The 19,381-nt window shown below is 43.4% G+C and overlaps 1 protein-coding gene across 12 annotated transcripts in view; it reads right to left on the bottom strand.

Annotated features, from left to right (window-relative positions):
* HERC2 (HECT and RLD domain containing E3 ubiquitin protein ligase 2) overlaps positions 1-19,381 on the bottom strand; it is a 232,145-nt gene that overhangs the window by 33,501 nt on the left and 179,263 nt on the right. For 11 of the 12 annotated variants that reach the window (XM_027082455.1, XM_027082459.1, XM_027082456.1 and 8 more), the window contains 10 exons: positions 15,230-15,421; positions 12,549-12,702; positions 5,264-5,371; positions 3,611-3,742; positions 3,012-3,170; positions 2,812-2,927; positions 2,091-2,216; positions 1,482-1,637; positions 964-1,079; positions 664-862 (listed from right to left, as the gene is read on the bottom strand). In XM_027082455.1, the coding sequence (XP_026938256.1) occupies positions 664-862; positions 964-1,079; positions 1,482-1,637; positions 2,091-2,216; positions 2,812-2,927; positions 3,012-3,170; positions 3,611-3,742; positions 5,264-5,371; positions 12,549-12,702; positions 15,230-15,421 (1,458 nt within the window). The remainder of the gene's footprint in view (positions 1-663; positions 863-963; positions 1,080-1,481; positions 1,638-2,090; positions 2,217-2,811; positions 2,928-3,011; positions 3,171-3,610; positions 3,743-5,263; positions 5,372-12,548; positions 12,703-15,229; positions 15,422-19,381) is intronic. The other variant, XM_027082463.1, reaches the window with a different exon arrangement.

The following is a 19,381-nucleotide window of genomic DNA, read 5'->3' as shown; positions in this document are numbered from 1 at the left end:
TTCGAAATTGTAAAAATAAATTTGTCAGATCCTTGCATCCAAGAAGAGGTGTACTGAGTTCTGTCCACGCCGACTCCGTCTTCTCCTTTGGGTGAATCCTGTTCAGCTGGGGCTGGTCCCCGGCAATTAATTTTTTAAAAGATAGCATTGTGGGGCTTCCCTGGTGGCGCAGTGGTTGAGTGTCTGCCTGCCGATGCAGGGGACACGGGTTCGTGCCCCGGTCCGGGAAGATCCCACATGCTGTGGAGCGGCTGGGCCCGTGAGCCATGGCCGCTGAGCCTGCGCGTCTGGAGCCTGTGCTCCGCAACGGGAGAGGCCACAACGGTGAGAGGCCCGCGTACCGCAAAAAAAAAAGATAGCATTATGATAGCAAACAAAAAGGAATACATACGTTTAACGAACTGATATGCAAACAATTATAACATGCTTTTTTATGTATGCTGCATCTCAAAATAAAAAATTCTAAAACCACAGAACACATTAAAGATTAAACAGAGATACTTTAGAACGATAACTGCTTCCAGCACACCATAAGCACTGTGTACATAATCTTGAGATACTGTTTTAGCACAGAATCGTTATACATGCTGTGAACCAAACAAATGCCCTCCAGCCACAGCTGTCTCAGTTTCAGTGTATGACACAGGAAATGCACCTTCTTACCTTCCCATCAGCTGTCACTGCAAAGAGCGTCTGCTCTCCTCCAATTAACTGCACGGGTCTGAGAGCTGCAAGGGCTTCACATGGAGTGGGGACTTTAACTTTTGCACCTTCGATGCCCCCAAGCTGACCCCTATGATTATGACCCCAACCATAAATTGTTCCACTGCCGCCAGCAGAAAGAGTCCAGTCATCTGGTCGCCTGTAACAAACATTAAGAGAACAATTGACATGGGAAAGAACTGCACGTGAAGCACCATTCTCTCACAGACAACATTATTTCTTGTTTCTGATATACTAAACCTGTTCATCCACTGCACAAGTTGTTCATCTTGCTCTCTTCTAAAAATGCCGTGGCTCTCATGGAGAACATCCATGTTTTCGCCGTCTGCCATTAATTCACGAATTTTCTTAGCCACCTGGACAACATTATTATGAGATTATACATCAAACACTCATCTCTCAAAAATAAAACAAATAATACTAAGGTAAGAAGACAGGAGAGGAGGTCTCCCCACCCAAGAATATGAGGGAATGCCAACATCAACATTGTGACTTTACAGTTAATAAGTAAAATCAACATGATTATATCACGTTGAAGATATTTTAAAATGTCTAGACAGTATCATTATATCTTTACTAAAAATAAACTTTAACTGAAATTTACAGTATCAGTTTATTCATTTTCACCTATGTGCTTTTTTCTTTATGATATTCCTTGGCAAGAGAAGTGTTACTGTGTCTCATAATATTGGCATCTTTTTACACTATAAAGAAAACACTGTGCATCCCAAAAGTGGTTCCAAAATAACTTGCAATACCTCATCGAGAAACAGACGGGGCAGTGGTGTTCTCTTGTCCAGGGCCACAGCAACACGGGAGGCCATGCAGTACCTTCGGAACCAAGCCCACTTGTGCGTCTCAGCACAGCAAGGGAGAGTGTCTAATTCCAGGTCACAAGCAAGGGCTACTAGTACCTGCAGCCACCACAAATTAACAACACAGGGACACTCAGAGACACGGCTAACATTCCACTTCACCAGCACTGCCTGCCAAAGACAGCCCCCACGCAGGCTCCCTGTGGGTCCTCCTTCAGAATTCCTCATGCCAGGCTGACTGCCACGTGCCCAGCAAGGGTCTTAGCATCACCAGTGATGTGGATTATTCCTACCCAGTGACTAGCAATGCACCTGACAACAGGACCTCAGGTCAGACCACTGCTACAACACTTGCCACCTAAATCAAGGCATCCGAAAGCACACTGATACTTAAAGTACAAGGGCTTAGATCACACAGTTAACTCCTGAAAATCTTTCATATTCAACTTCAGCAATAGCTACACCTGTCCTCGGGGATGCCTGATACTTGATGCACTGCACTTGATGGCTCTCTGTGGCTCTCTCATCATTTCAGAACAAGTCAAGTATTACCTTGAAGAATGGGCTGTGGAGCAGTTGTTTGCCACCTCTCACGATAGGATCTTCATATTCAAACTGCCTTTGTAAAGCTTCTGGAAGGCCTTTCACCAGAGCAGCAAGAGCACTGCCTGAAAAACTCTTCAGAAAACAACCAAATTATAACCTATCCCAGGAAACCAAATGCAGGGGAGTCGAGTGTTTTGTTCCTGTGAGTCAAATGTTTTATTACATTGATACTGTTCTCCCCTAAAACATGTGATTGATACTTTCAAATAGGAAAAAATCGAAAAGGACATGATGAACACGAAAATAAAAAAGAACATGAAAATTCACCTCAGAATGTCTGGTCTTAATTTCAGCACAGCAACTCCCAGGGAACCAGAAGGGAACTTGCTGGCCTACAAACCTCCATCTCCAACATGGTTAAGATCAAGAATTCTTTTCATAGTAACTATTTCATCCAGCAAAACAAAGGGGGTGTGGTGAGTCAGACTCATAAAGTCCAACAGACAATCCTATTCTCACAGCCTGAGAATAGGGCTGTTCTTAAAATCAAAGCCCAGCCTGAACTCAATATAGTAGCAATATAAGGGAGTCTGGATGCAAGAAAAGCTGTCTATTCCTATGTGAAACTTCCCAACTCTTCTCGGTGGTTTAGAAGTTTACATTATTAAAGCAACGCTTTAGTCCCAAAGGGTCACACGACTAGAAACTGTAACGTGATGTTTCGTACCAAAGCTCTCGTTTCCCCATCATCTCCAAGTAGCCTGTTTATGTTAATTGATTGCCCAAATTCAGTTGTAAGAAGCTTCCTTAATCTTTGAAGGGCCCACATTCTGTGACTGGCAGCTGAAATGAGAAGGCAGAAAATGTCAGAGGATGACCATTTTTCTCACGGAGTGAGACAGACCTGACAACGGAGGTGCCATTTACCTAAGGCACTCAGCTGTGCGCACGCTGCCAGAGAGGCTGCAAGGCGGGGGATGATGCTTCTGTTTGAGGCAAGGTTGAGCCGGAAGTCCAACAGACAGGTTACTAAGTCCATGGACGGACAGGAGAGGACACAGCGATCAGAAAGGAGGTCTTTAGGGCCTGAAAAAAGAGCACTATAAATGTCCCCTTGCTGGACAGGGCGAGAGCTACCCCACAAGGAGACTTGGACAGATTCAACCAACAATGAGTGGGCCCCATCCCCCTGGATGCCACGGTTAGAGGGGCGCCCGGGGTGCTGCCACTGTCTTGCACATAACTACGTTCTGTACACTGACATTTTACCTGAAAAATCAAATGGCTTAAGAACTGCAACCAGCAACAGCTGGGAAACTTTGGGTGAGGATGGAAGGCTAACGCCCAACAGGCAGACAGCTGAAGCAGCTCACTGCAGTTCTGATCTTTGCCACGGCGGGGCCTTGGGCAGTGCTGTCTCCCAACACCACAGGAGAAGGTGGACCACAAAGTACTAAATGAACACGACATGTGTGTTTCCCTCGCGTGGGTCATCAAGCCTTGGTGGCCATAAGCCTCCTCCTCACCTGCAGCTGGCATGATGGGGTAGACTGTGAAGCGCCAGCCCCATCCATTCACAGACCCGTCACTGATGAACTTCCACTTCAACTCATCCCCCGGGATGCGCAGCTCGCTGGACCAGTCAGACCACTCCCGGCCTGGAGGACAGAAGCACACTGGGGTTGGGTTCACCCGTCATCAGATCAACATCAACTTCTTTAGATACAAAGTATACTTTAAGTCATTCATGCCACGTCTGAAGAATAGCTGGCTCCTCCAGCCCACTCCCCATGTGCGTTCACACCATGCCCTTCGACTCGCACTGTAGCAAGCAGTTGGGAAGTGGAGGGCAGGCAGGCACTGCTCCAACAGAGACACTCACACACAACCACGATGCTGTGTGAGAGGCCTGCAGAGACAGCCCATGCTCACACCCAGGGTCGGGGCCGCAGGGAGGTCTCTTGGGGAAGGTCTGATATAATGGTTGTTACCCAGGCAACAAAACAGAAAAGCCCCGGTCTTCCCCAAAGAGGGTGCAAATGTTCAAAGGCACAGGGGGCACCCCTGCGGCACAGGGGCAGCTCAGCAAGGAAGAGCCACCCTCAAGGGAGAGTGGAGCAGCCCAGCCAGAGCCCGGGGCCTGGGGTGCCACGGAGAGGAGCTAGAGAGACAGGCGTGTGGGGTGCTACCCCAGCCAGGCTTCTACTTCGAAGTGCCGTCGGTCAGCGGCGTGGCGGCAGCCTGGAGGGAATCTTGTTGGAAGCATAGAAACCGGGGGGAACATCTCACAACACTGAAAACTACATCGACATTTGTCAAACTGCCAGAAAAAAATCCACACTCATCTGTGACACCACTTCATCCGAAGTAACGTTTTGTGAGTAAAATTCTACTGGGTCACAGCCAGGCCCATCGTTTATATTCGGTCTGTGGCTGCCTTCACTACAAAGGCAGAGGGGAGTAGTTATGTCAGGAAACGTCTGCTGACCCTTGCTCCAGGTGAAGGATAAAGAAGTCTGAAGAGATCTACGTGTGCACGTGTGCGCGCGCGCACACACACACACACACACACCCGCACTGATGATTCTAAAAAGCCCAGTGAAGAGCATGTTAACAAGCCCCTAGACAGAGTGATTTGCTCTTGCTCAGCCTCACGTTGAGCATGAGGTCGCTCAACCTCCTGAAGCACATCAGCAGAGCAGAGAGAGGCCCAAAGGACACACCTCTCACCCACTCCAGTGCTGTCCACCACACGCACAGAACACTTCCTCCGTGTGCAACCCAAGTCCTCACTGCAATCAATTAAAACCCAAAAGCCTTTAAAGCCTTGTAGTATGTCAACATTTACCTGGCACGAGCCCGGCACTACCACACACCTTACAGCACCGTCTCCACTGTCTGGCTGAGACTGGGCCCCAGGCGGCCTGTGCTCCCAACAAGGACCCGTGCTCACACTAGTCACCCAGTAATCCCACCCGTCAGTGGTTAGGGGCAAACATCACTTGAATAATTATCTTACTGAAAGTACTGGGAAGAGGCAGATAAAACCTACTGTATTTTGCAGCTGGATCACTTATGGTCCCTTCCTTAAGTCCTACATGAGAACGAAGCAGTAGTAATGTTCTGTTTAGTAATGCTAATGGTTCCATTCTACAAAGCAAGCTCAACTGGCTTCCCACCTGACCGCACGGAGACAATCCTGTTGACGCCGTCCATGACTGTGAGAGGGTCGTGGCGCCTCTCTGTGGAGCACTGCCGGTCAAACTCCACCCTGAGTCCTTCTGCGCCTGGAGGACAAGCGAGCACAAAACACAAAGTAACAACTCCCACTCAACATAGACAGACAAGGCCAAAAGCCACACAGAAGCAGTGAGACTAAAATGATGTGTAACAGCTAATGAAAAGCAAAACTCAGGAAGAACTAACCTCAAAAAATAAGAACCTAAGACTGAGCACCCCTCTCTCCCACCCTGCCTCCCACAAAAGAATTCACCTGGGATGGAAACGCCAGAAGACATTCTCACTTGGCCAACTGGTTTTGTGGTCTCACTTCTGGGCACATTTTCATGCTGCAGCCCCAGCTGTGAGACCACGCTTTATTATCCCGCCCACCCCCATATTTAAAAAGCCATATAAAATCACATGCATCAAGCATTTAGCATTAGATCTAGAGTCTTCTCTGGGACAAATTAGCTTACAAAAGAATCAGTAAAGGGTAGGACTGGGTTATGGTGGAGGGAAGAGGGTGGCAAAATAACTATAAAACCACTCAAAATGATAAAAAAAAAAAAACAGTGATTCCAGGGCTCTTCAAATCAATTAACGGCAAGCAACAAATTGAGAAGTGATTATTTATGGAAAAACCTGCCAAACTTGGGTAGGGAGAGTGAGAGCCTGTGGTGTCCTCGCCTGGGGCTGCTCTACGCAAGCTGGGGCACAGCTCTACCAGGTGGGACTCTACCTCCTGGGGCTTTTTGCTCACTGTGTAGAGCAGGGGAAGTGCCCGGGCAGAGATTCTGGAAGTCAGAGAGTAGGGAGGGCAACTGAGGACACACAGAAAAACTTGCATCTTTGCTGGCCCGGGGACAGGGGTGTGGCTGGGGGGGGTGCCAGACCTGAGAACTAGCCAGAACTCTAACAGGAAGATCCTGGAAGTCAGAGAGCAAAGAAGGGCTCAATGAGGACGTCATCGAGGCCTGGATGACTCGAGGCACGTGTACTCAGGAAAACGGAAAGAGCTGGGCGCACACACACGCACAGGGAAGACTGCCAAAACACTGACTTCCATGCCCTCCTTGCTCCCACCCACACAGAGATCCACCCGCAGAAGGGAACTCAGCAGGCTTGAGCGCCAAACCAAGCAGACATAGAGCAAACCCTAGAAGTCAGGCTAGAAAACAAAAATCAAAATAGAAAAGTGAGCAGGGATCCCAGTGGATATGTGATGTGGGGGAGAGATTTCAGAGAGTAATTCCAGGCATGTTACAAAACAAACACACAAAACCACCAAAGAAACCCAGTGACAATTACAAATCTTAAAAAAAAGTCAGAATCCAGGTGACACAATACAATCTAAATGTCCAGTTTTCAATAAAAAACAATGGGATATGCAAAAACACTGAAAAGTGTGAGCCATACTCAGGAAGAAAATCAGGCAACAGAAACTGACCCTGATGGCCAGATGCTGAACTGAGTAGACAACAACTTCAAAGCAGCTGTAATAAATATGTTCAAAGAGTTCAAGAAAACCAGAGAAAACATGATCACAAAGGAAAATATGATAACAATGACTCGAAGAAAAAAGTACTAAGAGGAATTCTGGGGGTGGAAAAAGTACAATGACCGAAATGAAACATTCACCAGCTGGACAAAACAGCAGATTTGAAATGGCAGAAAAAAAGAATCATTATACAACTTGAAGACTGTGTAATTTCTATTACTCTAACTGGAGAACAGAAGAAAAAAGATTGAAGATAAATAAAGTCTCATAAACCTGGGAGACAACATCAAGCATACAAACATATGCATAATGGGAATCCCAACCCCCCCAAAAAAGAGGGAAGAGGTTAACAGGGGGGCAGAAAAAGTACTTGAACAGAGATAGCCCCAAATCTCCAGTCTGATGAAAAACATTAATCCACAGTTCCAAAAATTAATAACTCCAAGTAGGAAAACACAAAGAGATCCCCACCCAGACACATTATACTGAAACTGTTGAAAACTAAAGACATGGAGAAAATCAGGAAAGCAAGAGCAAAAGACACATAACATATAGGGGTATAAAATACAGTTAACTCTGATTTCTCTTGAGAAACAATGAACACAAGAAGCCAGTGGGATGACAAATTTAAAGTGATATGAGAGAAAAATGCCTATCAACTAAGAATTCTATCTCCAGCAAAACTATCCTTCAAAAGCGAAGGCAAAATAAAAACATTCCCAAATACACACATACTGAGAGAATCCACTGCTAGCAGACATGATTTAGAAAAACCACTTAAAGTATTTCAGGCTGAAATAAAATGATACTGGATAGTAACTTGAATCCACAGGAAGAAATAAAGAGCACTAAAAATGGGAAAGACATGGATTGAGAAATAAGGTTTTTTTTCTCCTTTTCTTAATATTTTTACAAGGTGAAAGACTGTATAAGGGAGAGCTTAGGAAACTATAGTCCACTGGAGAAATTTGTCCCACTCACCATTTTTACATAGCCTGTGAGCTAAGAACAGTCTGTACATTTTTTAATAGTTGGAAAAAATTCAAAATAATATTTTGTGACATATGAAAGTTGGCCAATCCCTGGCACAATGCCAAAATTATTAAATCACATACATATATTTGTAATACATATAGTTACAAATATGTTGTACAAGTCTGCAACATATACAGATACAGTATATACAACACTAACAGCAAAAATGAAGGAAGAGGAAATAGAACTATAATGAAGCAAAGTTGCTGCATTTTACCAGAACTAAAACATTAACCTGACGTAGACTGTGATAAATTATGTATTTTAATCCTCAGAGCAAACACCAATAAAAGTGGTTTAAAATCAACAGAGGAATTTAAATGGTACACTAAAGAAAATTTTGTTTAATATAAAACCAAGCACTGAAGGAGGAACAAAAAAGGACACAAGACACAGAGAACACACACAGCGAAATGGCAGATGTAAATCCAACCACATTGTCTATAACTAACTGTCTTCCTAATCCAGATGTAAATCCAACCACATCTATAATTACATTAGATATGAATGGCCTAAGCATCTCAATCAAAAGGCAAAGACTGTAAGGATGGTCCTTAAATATGTTCCAGGTTTAGGCCATTTGTCTTGCTTTGTACTTGCCATCTGCCTTTTCATACCCATGAAAAAGAAAACCGAAGCAAGGATGCAAAGAAATACTACAAACTATAATGCAAAAAAACTGTCTTGAACGACAAGATCTGAAACTACATTTTAAAGGGGCACAACCCCTTATCTGAGAATATCGCCTATAACAACCAATATGAAAACATATTCTAGTAAAATTACAGAAAGAAAGCACAATTTATAAGGGGGCAAAATAGATTATCATTTTCCCACTTTCACAGGAGAAAAACATATTTAAGGACCAGCAAAGAAGATGACGTGGAGGGGACAGGAGAGAGAGACGAGTAGAGAGGAAGAGAATGTTGTTGGAGAGGTGAACAGGGCTCATGTAAAGTTGCACAGGCCACCATCAAGGGTTTACATCCTATTTTAAGGTTACAGGGGTGTACTGGTGGGTTTTAAGCAGAGTAGCAGTATGTTCTGACTCGTCTAAGAGACTCTCTCTAGATGCCACATAAGGAGCTGATTCTGGGGGACAAGTAGGTGAGAAGTAGAAGGTGAGAAGTAGAAGCAGAACATGTATATTATACTAGTATATGACATCTAGTATAATAAATCAGGTGAGACTAGATGGTTGGACCCAGAATGATCTGGAGTTGGTGACAAATGACCTAATTTGGAATATATTTTTAAAGTAGAAATGATAGGACTTGCCTGGTAGACTGGTTATGAAGTAAAGAGAGAAACAGAAAAGAGGAAGAGGGATACCAGATTTTTGTCTTAGGCAACCGCTGAGTGGAATTATCTTTTGTTTTGTAAATTTCTATGAAAGAGTAAGAGCTCAAAGTTAAAGAAGCTTTTCTGAATGCCATCTCATTCTAAAAGTTTAAGAATACTAGTTTCACATAAAAATGATCAGGATAAAAGTATCAAGGTCAGAAATCCAAGAAAGAGGGGATATATGTATATGTATAGCTGATCCATTTTGTAGTACAGTAGAAACTAACACAATGCTGTAAAGCAACTACTCCAATAAAAATTAATTTAAAAAATGTATCAAGGCCAAATGCAATAAAAAGTTATTGTTATAAAAGAGAGAATAAGAACAGAATAACATTTTCCTACAGACAATGAAAGCAAGCCAGAAAGATGTACCCACAAAACACATGAAAATTAAAATCTATTATTTCAAACCAAGCTAAAAGAAATTAGGAAAATGATACAAGATATGAAAGAACAACATAAATTAGAATTAGAACAACCAAAACACTAAATGAGAAAATAGGGTAAAGAATTTTTTTTAAAATTCAGAAATGAAAATTAAACTAGAAAGAGCACAGGAACAAATAAACACAACGAATAATGCTTTGAAACAAACAGAAGGACAAAAGGGAAAAAAAAAGAGATAAAAGGCACTTGAGGGACTTCCCTGGTGGTGCAGTGGTTAAGAATCTGCCTGCCAACGCAGGGAATACAGTTTGAGCCCTGGTCCAGGAAGATCCCACATGCCATGGAGTAACTAAGCCCGTGCACGACAACTACTGAGCCTGCACTCTAGAGCCCGCGAGCCACAACTACTGAGCCTGGGTGTTGCAACTATTGAAGCCCACCCACCTAGAGCCCATGCTTTACAACAAGAGAAGCCACCATAATGAAAAGGCTGTGCACCGCAACGAAGAGTAGCCCCCTGCTCGCCACGACTAGAGAAAGCCCACGCGCAGCAACGAAGACCCAACGCAGACATAAATTAATTAATTAAACTGTTCCTCCAAAACTGTTTTAAAAAAAAAGAAAAAAGAAGCACTTGAGAGGGAGTAGCCAACACTGACTCTAAAACAGCGGTCCCCAACCTTTTTGCACCAGGGACCGGTTTCGTGGAAGACAATTCTTCCATGGCCGAGGTTGGGGGTGATGGTTCCCAGCAGATGAAGTTTCGCTTGCTCACCCACCACTCACCTGCTGTGCGCAGTTCCTAACAGGCCTCAGCCCGGGGGACCCCACCCCCCCCCCCCCCCCCGGCTCTACACGGCATCCAACACAAGAAAACGACCACATATCCATGAAAAAGAAAACTGAAGCTAGGATACAAACAAATACTACAAACTGTAATGCAAAAAAACTGTCTTGAAAGACAAGACCTGAAACTACACTTTAAAGGGGCACAACCCCTTATCTGAGAATATCGCCTTGTAACAACCAATATGAAAACATATTCTAGTAAAATTATGGAAAGAAAGCACAATTTATAAGGGGCGGGGGAACAGATTAGTATTTTCCCACTTTCACAGGAGAAAAACATGCTATCCAAAAAAGCTAACTTTCAAATTTGGGCACAAACTCTTAGAACAAGCTGACCTCAGTCGGGACTCCCGTCCTCTGAGCCCTGATGAGGAACTGATGAGAGAATGAGCTTCAGACAATCACAACAAGGAAGGAGACAACTAAAACTAAATGCAGATTAAAAGGAAGAAAGTAGAGTATGTAACAGCTATTATGCTCTGGGATATACAGTATAATCATTTAAATAAAGTTACAACAATGAAGAGAGCAAGAAAAAAATTTTGTTAAATATTTTCAGTAACTATGTGCATGTTTGGTAGTATTAGAATTGTATCCTTAGTCTTTTGTGCATGTAGTGTGGGATAAAGCAAATAAGTAATTATGAGATATTCTAATTCTATCATCCCGTGTCTTAGAACCAGGATTTTGGGTATGGAACAAAAGAAACACTGACATAACAGAAGAAGTTAAAAGTAGAAACCTTGTAGCTCTGAATTTGGCTCTATCATATCATTATGAACTCAAAAGAAAGTCAGTCAGTCAGTCTGTCTGACTGTCCACTCATTCATCCTATCTCTGTCCACTGAAAAAATCTAGAAACAATGATAGCCCAGTGATCTGAAATGCTATCTCCACTAAAAGATACCAGGGCAGATTCCAGGTGGAGGGGAGAAACTACATGACAAGCCTAAAGCATCCTGTCATATCAGACTATATGGGAGTCACTGCAAGAGCAAAACTGAAGAGGTTCCTGATGTCTAGAGATGGGATAATCTGAGCTTCCGTAGGATAATAGTCACAATGGATTAAAGCCCATCATATATGTTTAAAACCATGAGTTCATAATGACATAAAAGAAAAAATAGGTAATTCCCTGGCTGTCCAGTGGTTAGGACTTGGCGATTTCACTGCCGTGGGCCTGGGTTCAATCCCTGGTAGGGGAACTAAGATCCCATGAGCTGCGAGGTGCAGCCAAGAAAAGAAAGAAAAAAGAACTGGTCACCTTCAAATGATAGGTAACCAGTTCATTCTCTTGAAAATGTAAACAGAAGAAAAGAATCAAGCTTTTACCCTGCCTTTCTTACGCAAACAACCAACCAAAGGAGAGGAAATGTCCCTATATAGAGTATTCTAGCAAATAAATAAGAAAGCAATGGAACGATTAGAATAGCACCATTTTGCAACCTCTAATGGATTTAATGGCCTCAGGCAATGAGCATCAGTAGCGGCTGCCATCACGAAAGGAGAGACAAGCAGATAGGTGCTTCCAGATGCTGGATCACAAATACCAATGGTCTTGCCAAAGGCTGAACTAACTGGGCCTCTGAATCAGGGGAAATCTGCAGAAAGACGGGGCTGGGGAGCAGGTGGAAGTGCAGCAGGAGTGTGCAGGTCAAAGGCCCAGGTTCCTCCATAGGTGAATTGTTGAGAAAAAAGGAAAAAACTGTAGGTCAAAAGAAACTTAAAAGATGGAAATTATTAATTAAGAGAGGTAAGATGACAATGCATGCTTGGGTAATAGAAACTGTCCAGAAACACAAGCCAGGACAGTGTTACTTCAGGGGACACAAGGAGGGCTTCTGTGGACAGGCACAAAAACTCTAGACCTGAGTTTTGGTGACTAAGGCATCCATCTAATAAGCATTAAGCTAAACATTTACTTTGTGTGGTTTTCTTTATCATGCTTTATTTCGGGGGGGGGGGGGTCGTTTTTCTAGAAAAGGTGGGAAAAGTGATTCTAAAGCAATTCCGTAGCTTCTTTTCTATAAAACAATGACGGCTGCTTCTACTGATGCAATTGCAGAGATGAAGCTGTTCTACAGGCAGGGACGCCCCATTTCCTCCCTGGGGCCAGCCCGGAGTACCTGGTATCTTCACTGTACCGCTGGAGGAAGTGTCATCAGTGTAGGGATGGCTACTCTCCACCACCACGGGCTGAGAGGACAGGCGGCCACTCTGTGAGTCTGTGGCTACATCCTCCAACTCGGTGACACAGAGCTCCAACAACATATCTGCCACCTGCAGGAGGAAGCGGGGTACAAAGCAGAAGGACATCAGGATGCCCGCCCAATTCAGATCTTTCCATAGGGACGGGGGCAAAGTGGAGGCCTTGGGAGTTTGAGAAATCTAGTTCAAATTAGGGCTCAGTTTCCTCACCTAGAAAATCAAGACAGCACAGAGCTGGCAGAGGTAGCAGCCAGGAGGTGCCTGACACACCCAAAACACCCAGTACATGGCAACTGATGAAATGAAATGCCTGTGATTACAACAGTTTCTCTTTATATCAAGACAAGATTTCTTCTGCCCCAGGAACAAAACTATCAAGCGAAGGAGCAGAAGGTATAAAAAGGACCAAGATCCTAGACGGCACTGGGGGCCAAGCAGGAGGGAAGCAGGAATGGAGAGGAACGACCAAGCTGTCCAGGTTGAACAGCAGCAGATGGCATCTGAAATGGGGGCTACAAATATGAAGACAACTGGGGGTGTCTCTTGACCAAGACGTCTAGGGTCAGCCTCCATACCACATTCTCCCAACAATCCATAATGCTCCAATTTCATTTGAAAATTTTAGTGATTCACACCATTTAAATGGTCAATACTGGTGATTATAAACTCCTTGACTGCTATTTTTAAAAACAAACAAGAATATGCTGTTACAGTAATAACATATTAACCTCCAAATATTTTTAATTTAGAGAAAAATAATGAATCTATTCTGTACTTTTCAGAAATGATTGTTTTTATCTATTTTTCCTCATACTTAGATAATAAACAGATTAGCTTAGCAAACAGCTTTATTAATGACAAACTAAGATCACTGCCATTTAGGTGTTATCACTATAAATTCAAAAGTTTCTCTTTTTTTCTTAAACAGTCCCAAATATCAGGTCAGAGTAGGACATAGGAGTAGCATCTTGCCACTGGCCAGGAAAGTTTGAAGACAATCCCCACCTTTGTTTCTGTCTCCCCTTGAATCTGAGATGCTGACATCATCAAACTTCTAATGCACAGCCCACTAGGGCTCTTCTGGGCTTCAGAACCTTCCTCTGCAAAGCCAGTCAGTCCCCCAGGAGAGGTCAATAAGCTCTGAGGCGAGGGTGACAGAGCGGTCACAGCTGCGGTTCTGTCCTCAGAGCACTCAGGAGTCCACCACCATTTCTCCCACCCACCAGCAACCTGAGTGTCTTTGAGGCAGTAATGACCTCTGAGAGCCTCAGTGTGCTTATCTGTGAACAAAGGGAAAGTCTGTGCTCCGTACTGAGAGAATGCACCAAGAACCAGGCCTGGCAGGTAATGTGTACAAGAAATGCTGGGTATTATTACTTTAAATCCATGTTCTCATTCCACCCTTTCCTTGCACAAATACATTAAACATGTGAAAACATTAATATTTTGCTTATGGCAATTCACCTTGGTTTAATCTCTCAGAATTATGCCAAGTAACTTGCCTCAAAAAACTACAAAGTAGGAAACCTATAACTTTTAGTTCTTCCTGAATACAATTAAGAAATTAACAAGCCCCTAAAATACCTACCAAACCATTTACTATGATTTCAAGACCACTTGGCCATACTTAAGTACTGTATGGTTTTGGTGGTGGTAATATGGAACTTGGAGAAACACAGATGACCCATCTGCACAGGGCACATGGCATCAGACTCCCTGACACAGCCAGTTCTGAAAAGGCAGAGCAAGGCTGCTGATAAATAAGGGTCCTTAAGGAAGCCCAAGGACTTCAGGACTAATCAATTCTACTTTTAAGATATATTGATATGATACTGACTTTACACCCTAGACTAGCCACATGTGGCTGTTCAGATTTAAATTAATTAAAGTTAAATAAAATGAAAACTTCAGTGCCTCAGGTGCACTAGCTACATTTCAAGTACTCAGTAGCTACATATGGCTGGTGGCTACCACACTGGATGGCTCGGGTACAGAACATCACCACGGCAGAAAGTCCCACAGGACCCAGTACTACCAAATATTAAAATCTATTTTAAATAGTTGATACTTAAAATACTGTGGTATTGGAGCACAGAAACTAGATTAATGGAATAGAAAAAAGTCCATAAAAGTTTAGAATATGATAAAAAGTGCTCTTCAAATCACTAGGGAAAAGATGGATTTATTCAATCAATGATGTTGGGGCAACATGTTCGCCATCTAGGAGGAAGTAAAGTTGAATCCTCACTTTATCCCTTACATCACGATAAATCCCAGGTAGTTCAAAAAGGTAAATATAATAACAGATGAAAACGTAAAAATGATTAGAAGAAACGTGAGAAAGTTTTTTAAACAATGTCATGCTGGTAGCATATTTTCGGTATAATACAAAATCCAAAAGCCATAAATGAAAAAACTGGCAGATCTGACTTCGTAAAAGCTAGAAATTTCTAAATTCTAAAATTCTAAAATATCAAAATTACATCAAAAGGCAAACTGGGGAGCAACTGCAGCACAGATGACAGAGAAGGGACTCAACTTTAGCAGGAGCCCTTCAAGCACGAGACAGCATCAGCCCGCCCACCCGCCTGCAGCTCACCAGTGGGTAGGCAGCGCCCATGCCAGACAGCACAGCCGAAAGCACATCCTTGCCCTTGTCCCCAGCCCGGCCGCACACAGAGAGCTTGAGCAGGTCCACCATGACGCGCGTGTCATCCACAACCAACAGGCTGGTGAACTCATCCAAGGACTGAAGTTCCGGGCCTGACGCTTTATTTTGGCTTTCAACATCCTAAAAAGTCAAACAATTAAAATGAGGAATGATATGTTAAGAGGTAAACAGTCATAAACTCAAAGGATACATGATTACCAATAATGAATAAGGGACTTTCTGAGAATTTAAGACCATGAAATACTAGATTAAGAAATGACAAGCCCCTAAAATCTCCACCGCCCTGCACTATGCTTTCAAGATCGATTTCCTATTTCACAAATTACCAATGGCTGTCAAAAGGAATGCCTAAACTATAAAGAAATGACAATTTATACTGTGACCAAGTTCGTTGGTACGTTACAAGGGGTACGTTACAGAGGTACGTTACAAGGGGAGACTTGGAATGAAATCACACCATGTAAAATTACCCCCATAGGGTATGTTTGGGAGTTTTCTATCAACTAAATTTGTACACTATGCTTTTACATATTTTGTCTAGATCCTCTCCATAATTCTTTCTTAGAATCTTATTTAATGGACTTATTGGCATGTAACACATTGTCCATAATCTCTTGGCCCTTACGTTCTTTTAAAAAGAAAATATACAAAGTAAGTGTCTTCTCAACATTCCCCTTGCACCTCCCATTCACAGTATGTCAGATAAAACAAACCACACCTGCGATCATTTACCTCTCTTTCCACATTAGCAGAGGAAAGATGCTTGTTTGCCTGTGGCAGCATCACTGACACCCCCAACCCCGCATGAGGGTGGGGGTGCCCCCCCGGGAGAGCCACCCCACAGCCTGCCGCCCACCACAAAGGAGCCTCTTGGGGGCTGGCGGTAGGGTCCAGCTTACAGGGGGGAACAGGGAGCCGTCAGAGCTGGGAAATCCCCCAGCTTCTGAGCAACACTGAGACCTGTGCTGAACAGGGGAGCAGCCGGGCCCTTAGCATTCCCCAAGCAGAGTCCAGCTCTCCAGGAGAAGAACAAGGTGCCACAAGTTCCTCTTCTCTTCTCTCTTGCCTTCTGGATTTCAGTGAAACCAGTGCCAATGCTTTTCAGAAACAGAAATGAGCCAGGGGAAGCACAAGCCCCACTTAGGAACCTTAAGGGCAATGTGACGTATCCAATGCGCAAAGTCCATCAATGCTCAAGTTGGCCCTGGAAGCCATAGCTCTCTCGGGCAGGAAGCCATAGCTCTCTCGGGCAGGAGCATGGTTTCTCCCTTTAAAGAAATAGACCCTGCTCCTACCTCCGAATGAACACTTAGGGAATCAGTAAGTGAAATTCATCGGAAACTATGACATTCCAGAATCTCACTCACTGAAGACCAGCGAAAGCATCCAGTGGAATATATTAATCATATATAACATCTTTGGTCTTATTTGAAGCAGGATCCAACATTTTTTTGGTGGGGGGTTTAAAAAAAATATAGAGGACAAGTCCAAAGGAAGTGCTAAAAAAATAAAATCACTAGCTGCCTATCCTTGAATAAGCCCAAAACTAACATGAAAATTACTTTGCCATTATTTATGAATCAAACCAAAACTGAAATGATAGGAATTAAGGGCTATACTCTGGTTAATACCTATGTCTCATAAATAAGTTGGTTAGAAAGAAATTATACCATCCCTCTTCTAGCTAAAAGCAAAAATTTTGCATAATTCAGATTAATTTCTGCATTAAACCCTCACCCTAGGAGACTGCCAAATATCAGAAGTTGAGTCCAGACACCTAATTTATAAATAGCAATTTCCTCATCACCACAGATGGTTATGACGATTTTCCATAGGACATATTTTCATCAGCAGTAAGAGCATAATATAAATCCAGAGTTCCAGATGTAACTGACAACAACGTGTGTCTGTTCCCAGGGTCGGCCGGCAGGGAAGAGGGTGGGAGCAGGCGCGATGGCCTGGCATGGGGGCACCCGGCGGGCTCGGGAGGGCATCCATGTTGGGGCGCCGCGTGTTAGAGCCAAGGGGAAGATGTCCCTGCTCTGGGCCAGCGGCACTGGGTGCAGGGGTGGGGGAGGTCACAGATCAAGCAGGGTGAGAGGTTATCCCTGCCGAGGGCAGGCTGGTTCTGCGTGCCAGAAGCTGTGCAGGCGACGGGGGGTGTCCGTGTGGGAGAGGAACGACAGCGAAAATGGGAGGGTGGCTACCTAAGGGCAAGTTATTAAACAGTCACTAACAGGAGCCAGGTTTCTCCCTTTCAGAGAAGAGAGTTTCCAACACAGAAAGGGAGGAAAGTAGAATGAATCCTGTGCAGTTACTAGAATTGACGGTATTGCTGCGGTTTCACTATATGTAGATATATAACAAAATAAATATTAATGTGTATAACTTATTGCATGGATGCGCACATGCACACACACGCACACACACGCGCACACACGCTTATTTCCTAGCTCTGCCCAGGAACAGCGGTTGTGAACAGCTGCCCCCTCAAGAGCAGTGAGCACATGAAGGCCCAGATCTTGGCTTCTAAGTACCATTCTCCACTAAAAAGAACCAAGACCTCTTGGAGAAACATCTGATTTCTGTGCTGGAATATAAAACATCTTGTTAAACCTAGAATTTTGTGTTGTGCCAGGAAACAAGGAAATATAAGAATAATCAGAACATGTTAGAACAGAGAAAATTCTACCAAATATTTAAAGAATTAATACCAAACCTTCACAAACTCTTCTAAAAAACAGAAGAGGAAGGAACACAGCCCAACTCATTCCAGGAGACCAGTATTACGCTTTAACCCAAATCAGGAGAAGATATAGGTGCAAAATAGCAAAGCAATCCAACAACATATAAAAGGATTATATACCTAAAATATAGAAAGAGAGTAAGAATAAACCCTGTGGTGTTGGACTGAAAACTAAAGTATTCGTTTGAACCACTCGTGGTTTTCATTATATAGATAAGATGCCAAAGGAGAAATAAATGCTTGTGGGTGTGTGTGTCTGTTTGCTGAGAGGGCCTAAACCAAGGACACCCAGTAGCAATCAGCTTTGCAAGCTCCCAGATCTTGTTTCTAAATTCTCTGATCCACTAAAAGGAACCAGCGCTCCTTGGAGAAATGGCTGATTCCAGGGCGAGGGCAGGGTAGGTGAAAGATAAGTTTGGAACACTCTATTGTGCTAGAAAGTAAGGAAGTGCTCAAAGAGTTATGGGGAAACATCAGAAGGACAAACCAGCTGGAAAGGGCTCCCAATGGCCAAGTCTGGGGCAATTTGGGTGTCAAATGATGTATGTCATTATTTGAGTAAAACAGGATCCCATGAATCTGTACCAATAGACAGACAAACAGATGAGATGAGAAAGGAAAGTTCTCCCTTACAGAAGAACCGCAACAGTGACATTCCAAAAGGAATGATGAAATTTGAAAAATCACCACATGACAACTACCACAGTAATAATGGATCCAGCTAGAATCATCAAGATACTAAAAACTGGTAGGTGAAAATATGACAAGGGATAAGGTAGTAACACAGTCTCAAAGTATCTCCCCATGAATACTTATTAACACACTTTTATTAACTTCCAATAGAGAAATCTGGCAGATACTTTTAACAAAATAGTAAGAATTAACATCACCTGTAATGCAGCAAATTAACAATGCACACATCCCAATGGGATGCACTAAAAAGAACCCTGCATCAGTCTTGTGGCGTTTCTGACAAAAACAGGAACTGAAGGATTGTTCCATATTGAAGACCAAAGACACAACACTCAACCCTGGGCTGGGTCCTAGACCTATAAAGGATACTACTGGTACAACGAGCAAAATCTGAATAGGTCTATGGACAGAAAGTAATCCTGGATCAATGGTAATGTCCTGATACTCAGGAAATATGCACTGAAACATTAAGGAGAGTTGGGGATTGTGCCCTACAGCGCTCCCGCCAATGGTTTAGAAACACTAACAACTGGAGAACCTAGGTAGACAGTACCTAGGAGTATATCACATAGTACACAGGCTTACACCATGTTCTATTTCTATGAACTACTTCTGCAACTTGTGTGTACATCTAAGATTAT

This window comes from Aethalodelphis obliquidens, unplaced genomic scaffold, assembly GCF_003676395.1.
Source record: "Aethalodelphis obliquidens isolate GAN/ISIS:26980383/991018 unplaced genomic scaffold, ASM367639v1 scaffold47, whole genome shotgun sequence".
In the NCBI taxonomy this organism is placed as follows: domain Eukaryota; kingdom Metazoa; phylum Chordata; class Mammalia; order Artiodactyla; family Delphinidae; genus Aethalodelphis; species Aethalodelphis obliquidens.
Note: the sequence above shows the minus strand (reverse complement) of the source record. Positions and strands in the feature narration are given on the sequence as shown.